This window comes from Anabrus simplex, chromosome 8 (genome assembly GCF_040414725.1).
Source record: "Anabrus simplex isolate iqAnaSimp1 chromosome 8, ASM4041472v1, whole genome shotgun sequence".
Lineage (NCBI taxonomy): Eukaryota > Metazoa > Arthropoda > Insecta > Orthoptera > Tettigoniidae > Anabrus > Anabrus simplex.
The window spans coordinates 146,956,882-146,969,668 of NC_090272.1; the positions used below are offsets into that span (position 1 = coordinate 146,956,882).

General features: G+C 38.0%; 1 protein-coding gene across 6 annotated transcripts in view; it reads right to left on the reverse strand.

The window, feature by feature from the left end:
• LOC136878904 (uncharacterized) overlaps positions 1–12,787 on the reverse strand; it is a 318,860-nt gene that overhangs the window by 30,891 nt on the left and 275,182 nt on the right. For all 6 annotated transcript variants that reach the window (XM_068228857.1, XM_068228858.1, XM_067152497.2 and 3 more), the window contains one exon: positions 6,557–6,645. In XM_068228857.1, coding sequence (XP_068084958.1) covers positions 6,557–6,645 — 89 coding nt within the window. The remainder of the gene's footprint in view (positions 1–6,556; positions 6,646–12,787) is intronic.

A 12,787-nucleotide genomic window follows, 5' to 3' on the forward strand; every position in this document is an offset into this window, starting at 1 on the left:
CCAAGGGAGTCGAAACCGGTTTTTGCCCAATAAATTTAATATACAGTATTTTACAAGGTGTTGAATGGTGGAACATCCCTCAAACTGCCCGCCTCCATAGCTAAATTGTTAGCGTGGTGGCCTTTGGCTACAGGGGTTCCGGGTTCGATTCCTGGCAGGGTCGGGAGTTTGAACCACCATTGGTTGATTTCTCTGGCAATGAGAATGGGTGTATGTGTCGTCTTCATCATCATTTCATCCTCATCATGATGCGCAGGTCGCCTACGGGAGTCAAATCGAAAGACCTGCACCTGGCAAGTTGAACATGTCCTCGGACACTCCTGGCACTAAAAGCCATACACCATTTCATTTCATTTCATCCCTCAAACTCTATCTTATAGTTATATATCAACATGGAAGTGAAGATCATAACCTACGAAAGGCTTTTTTCTTAAACAATGACTTTTTAAATTTAGACATTATAATAGAAGTGGAAACGGTATGTTCATTCGCCACCAGATGGCTCCCTGGACGTGACGTTCCACTTCTATTATAACGTATAAATTTAAAAAGTCATTGTTTAAGAAGCCTTTCTTGTGGACAGTCGAGATTTTCTTCTGATGACGCAGAGCACAGTTCTCTGCGAAAAGTAAAGAATTTCACCTTATTTTCTTGACACGGCATTAGCCCAAAAGCCTATACAGTATCATGTCTATGAATATACTTTCTTATGTTGATCTATATTTATTCACATAGCGATCTAGGAAGGGTGTGCGTGCCATTGTAATTAATACCTTACAAATCGTTAATGACTGTTAGCAGGAGGCCGTCTGCTATTCTAATCAGTATACCCCACATCAACTTTGACTGGCAGTAGGAATGGGGTCCTTCTCCAACTCCTCTGTACCATTGTAATGAATAATTTCTTTCTCGATTTGACTGGCAGAAAGTTAGGGCGCATGGATTTCTTTCTCAAAACTCCTTTACGTGATTGTGTTTGGCAGAAGAAAAGGGTGCCCGCCATTATAAACAACTTCACCCATCTAAAATGTGACTGATGTCAGGCATAGTGGCCTGCTGGAAACTCACCAGCTCGATGTGACTGGCAGTAAGCTGATTGGCATTAGGAAAAGGAGCCTGTGATTATAATCATAACAGTACAACTCATTTCTGACTGGCAGCAATAGAGAAGATGCCTCCCATTATAATAAAAATTCCTCAATAGCCTGGAAGAAGGAAATTGGGCCTGCCATTGCAACGAAAACTCTTCAAATCGATTGTGACCGTGCAGTAGGTAATGGGGCCTGTCATGATAGTGAAAATTCCCATCTCGATTGTGAATGGCAGTAGGCAAGTGTACCTGCCGTTATCATCACAACTCCACAACTCGTATTTTATATTGGAAACAACATCTGTGGACCTCCTTATGCTGCTTCTCAAATAAAACTAAGAGGCATGGAATTTAAAAAATTTTATTCACTGCATGTACAATAATTTACTTCGATATCCGTATACAATGTAGTTTACCATAGCGATGCACGGGTACATTTGCTAGTAGAAGAAATAAACTTCTCCAGGGGGGGAAGTTGAACAAGGACCTCCCTGCTGATAGGCTCGGTCCATAGCAAGCACTCTACGGTGGCACTGTCTGAAAACCACTGTGTGTTAGTGTTTGATGTTTGATGCTCATTTCTCGGCATGGCTCTCAAGATTGCAAGAAATCAGCTTCATTTTCTGTATGAAATCTTATTTACATTAAAACAATATAAGTAAACTTACACCTTTTTGATACTATATATTTGCTTTAAGCAAATTAATTATTTGTAGAACATGTTTCATTCCTTAAGAACTTCTTCAGCTACATAACACTGCTTAGATGAAACCACAGAGAATTTTCTTCTTTTGAAAAAAATAGTACTTTGTTATGCCTAAAATGAAACTAATTTAAAAAAAGAGATAAAAATAATTAAAATATGTGGGGAGTGTTGAGTAGGGTGGTCAGATGGGAGGGAGAGGTGGATCTACTTATGTTCTAACGTAATTTAAAACAATTTCCTATTCACTTAAATAGATGTTAAAAATTTGTTCGTTTACAGCACTTTTGTTCATAGATGTGTATGTTTTTTTTAGTTATTAATTTTAAAAAAATGTTTTTGGAAAGGACTTTTTCATATCGGTGTTACGTCTTAATTAAAAAACTGTTCTCTTCAGTTGCTCTTCTTTTCTGAAGTGAGTATTGTTGTTAGATTTGATTTGGTGAAAATGGGCCTCTTGGATTTTTGTTCATTAAGGGATCCTCTGAAGTTGGCTGAATGGTCAGCATTGAGGCCTTCGGTTCAGAGGGTCCTGGGTTCGATTCCTGGTTGGGTTGGGGATTTTGTTTGATTAATCTATCTAGTATAATAGTAACATATATCTGATAGGGCTTGGGGACTGGGTGTTTGTGTTTGTCCCAACACTTTCCTCTTCATATTCAGACAACACACTACACTACCAACCACCAGAGAAACATGCAATAGTGAGCACATCCTTCTATATAAGGTTGGCATCAGGAAGCACATCCGGCTGTAAAACAGGGCCAAATCCACATGTGCAACACAGTTTGCACCCGCGACCCCACAGGTGTGGGAAGAGCGGAAGAAGAAATCCTCTGAAGTTGATTGCTGTCTTATTGTTGTTATGAAAAAGCTTCCCCAAAGTCTTGTTATGTCAGCCACCTACTGTGTCCTTGGAGGGGTCTAGCAACAACTGATCTGAAAAACTGATTTTAAAATGAATAACTAAGAAAAACATACACATTACATATGAACAAAACTGCTGTATACTAACAAATTTTTAACATCTTTTTAAGTGAATAGGAAATTGTTTTAAATTAGGTTAGAACATAAGTAGGTCCACTTTCCCTTCCCATTTCACCACTCTACTGAACCCTCCCCACATATTTTAATTATTTTTATATCTTTATAAAATTAGTTTTATTTTAGGTAAAACAAAGGTATTATTTTAAGATGGTTTTTTGAGAAGAAAAAAATTCTCTGTGGTTTCACCTAAGCAGTGCTATGTAGCTGAAGATGTTCCTAAGGGATAAAACATATTCTACAAATAATGAGTTTGCTTAAAGCAAATATACAGGGTGAAGCGTAATTCGCGCACTCGGGCGTCGCAGCGCGACTCCTCACATGCCAGCAATAAAAAAATGTCTCTTACAAAATTTCGTCTTGCGAGTATATCCGGTAGAAAACGGACGTTAAAGAGTAGCAATCTGGCAACACTGTAACCATATGTAGGGTAACTACCACTGTCAGCACGTCGTCGTCGTGCTGTACAGTTGGTGCAGTGGGTAGAGTTTTTGGTTGGCATGCAGGAGGTCGATGGTTCGATCCTGGGTTGAGGCGCATTTTTTATTTGATAATTTCCATCTGACATTACCTACTGTAATACAGTAAGACATCGTTTCTGAGGTCACATGTATCCTACATTTACAACATAATAATAATAATAATAATAATAATAATAATAATAATAATAATAATAATAATAATAATAATAATAATAATAATAATAATAATAATACATTGAGATACGTACTAAACAGCATGCGGTTACCAGACGCAACACGCAATGTTGAAAGGCAGAATTATTGGGACCATGGTGATAACACATACAAATTGTAACCGAGTTTGGACATTATTCGCAGAGCACGTTGCTAGGCCTACTGGTAACGTAAGGCCCTAACGAAATGTAATGGACCTAATCGAGGCAAGAATAATAGTTGGTACTAATCTATGGGGTCCGCCTCTGTGGTGTAGTGGTTAGCGTGATTAGCTGCCACCCCCGGAGGCCCGGGTTCGATTGAAAAGTGGTATGAGGGCTGGAACGGGGTCCACTCAGCCTCGGGAGGTCAACTGAGTAGAGATGGGTTCGATTCCCACCTCAGCCATCCTGGAAGTGGTTTTCCGTGGTTTCCCACTTCTCATCCAGGCAAATGCCGGGATGGTACCTAACATAAGGCCACGGCCGCTTCCTTCCCTCTTCCTTGCCTATCTCTTCCAATCTTCCCATCCCTCCACAAGGCCCCTGTTCAGCATAGCAGGTGAGGCCGCCTGGGCGAGGTACTGGTCATTCTCCCCCGTTGTATCCCCGACCAAGAGTCTGAAGCTCCAGGACACTGCCCTTGAGGCGGTAGAGGTGGGATCCCTCTCTGTGTCCGAGGGAAAAGCCGACCCTGGAGGGTAAACAGATGATGATGATGATGACTAATCTATGGGACCATTGGAGGAGGGTACAAAGAAAACAGGTTTCACATCTAGTAGATGAAGTGGTGCGAATAAATTCACGCCCACGACGTGGAAAGGGCGCCTTTCAAAGCTGACCAATGAAAACGATTGTTCGTCCATTTCTAGGATCGTAGTATGTAAGTGCAAATGGTTTCTAGAGGACCCGCTGCAATCGCTGTTGACGATTAAGATGCCACCTGGACTACATTTACGAAATAAAAAACATACGCCTCAACCCAGGATCGACCACTCGACCTTCGCATGCTAACCCAAAACTCTATCCATTGCACCAACTGTACAATATGACTAACTACTGCTGACAGAGGTAGTTACCCTACATATGGTTACAGTGTTGCCAGATTGCTAATCTTCAACGTCGTTTTTCTGCCGGATATACTCGCAAGATGAAATTTTGTAAGAGACATTTTTTTATTGCTGGCATGTGAGGAGTCGCGCTGCGACACCCGAGTGCGCGAATTACGCTTCACCCTGTATAGTATAAAATAGGTGGAAGTTTACTTTGATTGATTTAATGGCTCTCAAGCCCGACCAAGCCACATGCAGATTTAGCAACACCACCTCATAAAGCCCATTTGAATTTGCCCATGAATTGATCTGATTGGCTAACTGCAGCAGCTGATAAAATGACAACATCACGAGATACTGGGTGAGTTGGCTCTGCGGTTAGAGGCGCGCAGCTGTGAGCTTGCATCCAGGAGATAGTGGGTTTGAATCCCACTGTTGGCAGCCCTGAAGATGGTTTTCCATTCTTTCCCATTTTCACACCAGGCAAATGCTGGGGCTGTACCTTAATTAAAGCCACGGCCACTTCCAACTCCTAGGCCTTTCCTATCCCATCGTCGCCATAAGACCTATGTGTCGGTGCGATGTAAAGCCAATAGGAAAAAAAAAACAGTGCGAGATATCGATGTATTATTTTCAAATTATTTATCAGTATGACCAATGCTCTAACTTGGTTCATGTTGTTTCTAACCACTCTGTATAGTGTCTAATAAGCGGTTGGCAAACATGGATATAAATAAAAATATAGCACAGAATCTCCCTTTCCTATGCTATGCAATGAGGTAACCATTATTTCACTATCAAAGTGTAGAGAAGGGTGTGAGGTATTGAATAAGTGGATCCTTCTCTACTCTTTGATAGTGATCAATTGTCAATATGGACCATATTGAAATTCATAACCTATGATGTAAGCATTATTTGATATGAAAGTAGCAAAGTTGATCTAATTCCCTCCTAAGAAATTTCAAGTCTTAGTACGATTGTGTTCAAGTTGTGATGATAAATGAGTTAATTACCTTATGCTATGGCACTTGAAAGTGGCAAGCAATAGATTATCAGGGATAAATAATGACTGTTTTATGGGAAGACAATGAGATTATTAGCATTTCTTAATACTAATTAAAGAAGGAAGAGTGAAAAGTGTGAAGAATAAGGGTACTGAGCATGAGGAGGGAAGGGCCATCTGGAACAATTAATAACTCCTTATGCCTTGCACACCTAATATTGCTGGGTTTGTAAAAAAAAAAAAAACAAAAAAAAAAAAAAAACAAAAAAAAACCAAAACAAACACCGTAATCAAAGAAGTCAAACAGGAAAAATTATAGGAGTCTAGCACAATTAAATGGAAGCAATACTAAGGTCCATTTGTTGCACATGTCTCACAAGCTGAAAGTCTTTTGAGAGGCCAGGGGCACTTAAAAGATGTAATTCCTCATCCTTACTTACACAAACATTTTAACATGTATCAATGGATATAGATTTTTCTATAATTTCTGTCTGTCTGTCTGTCTGTCTGTCTGTCTGTCTGTCTGTATGTATGTATGTATGTATGTATGTATGTATGTATGCACATCATGAGAAAATGGCTGAAGAGAATAACTAAAGTTATATAGAATTACATTTCCGATCATTTATGTCTTATACATTTTTACTGTCCCGGCTATGATAATAGAGATATTCATAATTTGTATTTTTATTGCTAAGTCAGTGTCAACACTGAGCCACGAGAAAATGGGTGGACGGAATTTAATGAAAATCGGTATAAAGAGTCTGAGAATAAGAAACTACAGTCTAAGCTATAATAAGTCTTTCTTTGGCTGATACCTTCATTTTTTTACCTCCTTTTTTTTGCTCTGTTTGGTGTTAATAGAGGATGGTTGCCCAGTTGCACTTCCACCACCACTAGCATCTGACAGGGATAAGTGAGGAAAAGAGCTAGTTTATTTGTCTGTCATGGTCACACAGACTGCTCACGATGGTTAAAGGTTAACTCTTACCTGGGGCCCGACATTTGGAATCTTGAACTGCAGGAGTTTATCATCAGCAGGTGTTTCTGGTGCCTCCCCTCCATCTCCCTTCCCGTGGCCTGGAACAATGATTATGAAAAACCATCAGCCTGTATGTATAAACAAAATAGTACACATAGACATAATGAGCAAAGCATGTCTCGAAGGGATATATGTTGAGCTGTCCAAAATACTACAACATAATTTTATAAAACTGGGGATAATAAACATGTTCTGAGATGGTGAATGAATTGATGAGTATGTCTGTGGTGGATGATACATGGCAAAATGAAGAGTTCATCATGAAGTGTTTGAGCTTTACCAATGAAGCTTTTTCAAATTTTTGAAGTAAATATTGGTATCATGTACATATAAAATAGGTGAGACAGACAAAGAATTCCTCAAATGCCTGTTTGAAATTCTGAAATAAAATAATATGGAATTAGAACCCCAGTACCAATATGACAAACAAAAAACTCTTTGTACCGAATGGTCCCTCAGTGAGTGTTGATGCCTGCTTCCCTGATGAAGCTGGGAAACAGGAACAAGCTCATCAGGGGCTGAGAAAACTTTTTTTCGGTTTTCGGTGATGGAAGGATGAGAAAGGGCTAGGATTGGGAAGGTTGCAGCCATGGCCTCAGTTAATGTGGTACAGCCCCAGCATTTGTGTGGGAAACCACGGAAAACCATCTTCAGGGCTGCCAACGGTGGGATTCGAACCCACTGTCTCCCGAATGCATCAAGTTTTGTTCTTTAAGTACAGATTATAATGGTAAACAAACTATATCACAGAAATAAATTGCCTATCAGAAAATATGATTTCTTCCAAGTGCAACTAAGCGAACAGCAATCTTCAACAACACTCAGTCTCAACAAATGGAGTTATGAAGTCAACATCAGATTTTTGTTCTCGAATTGGTCTTTTCATCCTCCTGAGAATCCATAATTAGCAACACTGATGTGCTCAAAAGGCAATCATTAAACTTGCTTTTTAGCGAATGTTAATGATTGTAAGTCCTAATAAATTTTTTCAAGAAATGATTATTTATAAGTTCAGTAACATTTGGAACCAAGCGAATTGGCTACATAGCTTGGGTCACATAGCTATGAGTTTGCATTTGGGAGATAGTGAGTTCAAACCCACTGTTGGCAGCCCTGAATATGGTTTTCTGTGGTTTCCTATTTTCACACCAGGCAAATGCAGGACTATGTATACCTTAATTAAGCCCGCGGTTGGTTCCTCCACAGGCCTAGACCTGTGCTATCCTATTGTCACCATAGGACCTGTCCATATCACTGCAACATAACCAAATAGCAATAAAATAAAAAATAAAAAAATTAATAAATATACTTTTGGAATGTTTATACTGTCTACTATCTGATGATCCAGAATCAGCGGCAGCTTGTGGTCTATTCAAATGGGTGTGCAACATTTCTTCTCATACTCAAGTTCTCTCTCTCCCTCTCCCTCCCTCTTTCACATACACAAATATACACATAAACAGAATAGCAGATCTACCTTTCCATCAACCATTGATACTCCCCATATCGGGAGAGGTGGCTATGCAGTTAGAGGCGCGTGGCTGTGAGCTTGCATCCAGGAGATAGTGAGTTCAAACCCACTGTTGGCAGCCCTGAATATGGTTTTCCGTGGTTTCCCATTTTCACACCAGGAAAATGCTGGGGCTGTACCTTAATTAAGGCCACGGCCACTTCCTTCCAACTCCTAGGCCTTTCCTATCCCATCATTGCCATAAGACCTATCTGTGTCGGTGCAACGTAAAGCCACTACCAAAAAAAAATACTCCCCTTCTACTGGATTAGAACATATGCATTGAATTAAGTCTGTCCTATGGTCCTTTTTGCTGGCAAATTGATATATTACTGGAAATGAAGGAGACGAGCTCGTAGGCAAATAGCGAGGTGGCAAAGGCTCCACACTCTAAAACATTTTTCATTCAATTAGCCTGTTCTAGCAAGTGCCATTAATGGCTGACTGGGGGTGTGTGAGTAATTAGGGTCTCCAGGAAGTGCTGAACCCTGACGTTAGTCAGTGGTGGAGGAAGTTCTTCGAACTGTGTAGAGGTTTCTGACACCACCACCCACTGCAACTCACAAAAGCAGATGTGCAGAACCTATCACAATTTATAGTCTAGTCTCCAAATATCCTTTATGTGACTGCCAACAGTTTTAGTTCCACAATCTCACACGATCACTTGCATGATTCCGATGTTGTGAATCTGCCAGGAAACAACATGCTCATGACAGGTGACAACAGCAGTGAGGAGAGCACACGCAAATTGAAAACACAGTTTATATGATTGGAAACTTGTATTTCTATGAAAGTTCTTTACGTTAAAATGAATGCCATGCATATTAACCAATTTGGGTGTGCACTTGCAAGTATGTGAATAAACATGATTGTAAAGCATTTCAAATGAATCAGTTTCCAACACTTTTCACATTTCAGAGAGATGTTTTGACTTAATTTCCCCCTGAATTTAAATTTGACTATATTGGATTATCTTCGCTGAGAATGTTTTTTCATTGATCAGTCTCAGAGTAGGCCCATGCATATAAATTTTTAACTGGATAGTAATGACCAATACAGTCCGACTCATTGGCTGAATGGTCAGCGTTGAGGCCTTCGGTTCAAAGGGTCCCGGGTTCGATTCCTGGCTGAGTCAGAGATTTTAATTGCGTGTGATTAATTCTTCTGACTTGGGGACTGGGTGTTCGTGTTTGTCCCAACACTTTCCTCTTCATATTCAGACAACACACTACACTATCAACTACCACAGAAACATGCAATAGTGATTACATCCCTCAATATAGGGTTGGTGTCAGGAAGGGCATCCGGCCGTAAAACAGGGTCAAATCCCCATGTGCGACACAGTTCACACCCGCGACCCCACAAGTGTGGGAAAAGCAGTAGAAGAAGAAGAAGAATGACCAATACGGTCTTTATCCTGAAGTACACGTGCATAATATACATCACTAACAGCAATTACATAATCAAAATATGTAGTTAGAAGTCATGTCATAAAATAATTTGGGTTGATATACTATTTTAGGTCACTAATTTTGTTGATGAGAAAATTGAAGCTGTGAACACCTATACGTACAGCATAAGTAACTTGCATCTCTGTCATATCATTAAATAATGTACTTAACTAAATATACTTGCAACAACAAAGTGTAACAATAGTTTCAAAGTGTACTGATACTTTCGCTTGACAGGTTATGAACAGCCCTTGATGTAATTCAGGCTATTTGAGATAAGTAAAATTGAAAAGAAATAAAGTTTAAAAGAACTATCATTAAATAACCTTTCCCATACTAATTCCTTGATGATACTGTTGTAAGAATATTTCAATTTCTGATAAATTAAATGAAAAATGTAATAATTGTTTTGCCCCTTATATCAAATTTTTAAAAAATTAAATAAAAAAAAAATTCTACATCTCTGTCTAAAAAAGTTTTATTTTTCCTTAAGTTTAAATGTCAAATACTTTAATTCACTAATAAATTTCCATAAAAGTAGACTGCTAAAGGATAAATAGTAGAAGTGAATTGACTTTCAAGAATATCATTGTTTTCATTGAGTCAGATTTACGTTATTTCTCTATAGACCATACTTTTGGGTACAGCAGTATAGAATGACTGAGTTATAATACCCATTTTGGTTAATCCAAGATAGCAAGCAGGTGATAATATTAGCCTACAATATATTTTGCACTTGTGAATGAAACTAGATTACCGTACTGATTTTGAAGTTGTTATCAATTCACATGAACACATGTTAGATAAATAGTAGCAGTATATTCTTGATATCAGAGTTGTGATAATGTGAATATCTTTCATTATTTAAATTTTAAAACTATTTTGAAATGATTAATATTTCATAAATCAGAAACATCTTTCACATTTATTTTTCACTATCAGCTTCTGGCCACTGACACGTTTTTGAACTATTTTTACCATCACCGACTAGCTTTGCCACTCACTATATGTATTTTGAAGAAATCTGAGAGAATGGGAATAAAATACAAGTAATACTGTTCTTCACTAATGTTCTGTAAAGTTGTAGCACTGACTTTTAGTTACCAACTGTGGCTGGCTTATGGTGTCACTTGTTGGATTGTGTTATGGTCTAACATTTATATGTGACAACCAAACAGATGAATAATTCACAATTTATGAAACTGACCTACCTTCTTGGAGTCTCTTCTTGGGTAGATAAGTGGCGGTACCTGGAGGGGGAGGTGCCCCAATACAGGGGACCCAGCCAACACGGGTTGTCATTACCAATGTCCCATGTCCTGCTACATCGTTCTTAACACCCACCAACTGACTACTAAAGTATTTCACTTGAAGACTGCAAGTTTAGGCAGCCCAGACACAGCAACATGTATTCTGAAATAGCCTTGCTATAAATGCTATTTACCTCTGGGGAAAACCTCAGCTTTGTGTCTGTCCAGCCTTCTCCCTTCCCATCCCCTCCACAGTAGCTCTCTCTCTCTCTCTCTCTCTATCTTTGTTTGCCCAGTTGGCAGTCTTGGGAGAGTTGTTTAAGAGTATTTTAGGGTCCACCCATTAGCCATTCCTCAACAGGTTGATTCATGGAGCAATGAACTGCCCTTCTAATCTCAAGGGAATACATGAACTGAATATGATTCAAGTCACACCAATCTGTATCTCAGCAGCAATTACTCCTGAAAAGCTTTCTAAAATTACACACTTCCAGACATTTCTCTGATGCTGGAAGTATGAACCACACATTACAGCCCTTAACATTATTTAAGATACGGTAAGTATAAAACACTCATTCTATAGAAAAACAAAAAGTGAATAGTAGGTAACAAACAACAAAATTTTGAATTCTGTAAATCTTACCCAAGCAGAATAATGTATTTCAGCTAGATATTAATAATTTTTGGATCTTCTGGAAATTGTTACACAGATCTTGGAGTTTGTATTTATTTTCCAAATGATACAATATATCTTGCACAAAATTTTCAGTTAAAATTTGTCAAGCACAGCTTTTACTTTTTATTTGTTGTTGCTAACATATGTACTTCATTTTTCTAAATAGTGTTTATTATGTTTTCCTGTAAAATTAAGGCCTCGTATTTAGTTTTATTCCTTAGATCTTTTGATATGGTACATAAATTTTGTCTATGTACACTCTACTGCACAAAAATTGGCTGTCGTAGAAAACAATTTTCTTTCAAAATCCTCTTCTTTGAAATAGGATGAACATATTGAGCAGATGGTAGTATTCCAAGTATAATCTCTTTGGCCACCAGCTATCCACTGTTTATGAATATCCTTGCTTTTCGAGAATGTATAAAATGTAATATTCCTCTGACAGCCAATTTTTGTGTGGTTGGGTGTACATGATGGTTTATCAACAATTACATACATTTTTGTTTTCAGAAGACCTTAAATTGAATTGTAACTATAGAAACTTCAGAAGCAATGAAAGGCAATGCCACTTGAGATATTTCTTTCATGTGCCTTACAATTAACTTTTGTAGTATTCTTAATAATACCTATATTTTGGTTTCAGTACATGTTATGGAGTCTTGCAATTGGAAGATATGAGATTGAAGATGATACTTAATGGTATATGTTAACTTTGAGATAAAAGCTTCACATATAGGAAAGGTTTTGCTACATTTTATGTGATATACAATGCAGCAATCAGCATTATGAACTTCTTGAAGTGTAATTTGACAAAATTTAATTATAATAGATCCAGAAAATTGATTACTTGATTTTTATAGCTGGATTTCTCAAAATATGCACCTATTTAAAAATCCTGACATTTGCATTTCATCATAAGCTTTATTTATGTGAGTGGGTGATTCAATGTAATACATACAGCAAATCATATACCGTACAATCTTTGTGAATATTAATAAACACTCTAGCAATGAAATGTAATCGTATATCACACATTAGTAACTTATAACTAGTGTAATATAGGTAAAATACTGCCTACTCTATTTACAATTTTAGCCCACAAGTTAAAAAGAAAAAGTCCACTTCTTACTATATATTTGACCAATTGATATTTAAAAAATCATTAATGGCTTTTTTACCAATTGTTTTCAAAGGAAACTTTATTATTTTCAAGTTTCAGTGCTCTGATAAAGTTTATCCAAAATTTACAAGGAAATATCTGAACTGCTACAAGAAGCTATCACAAAAGTGTTG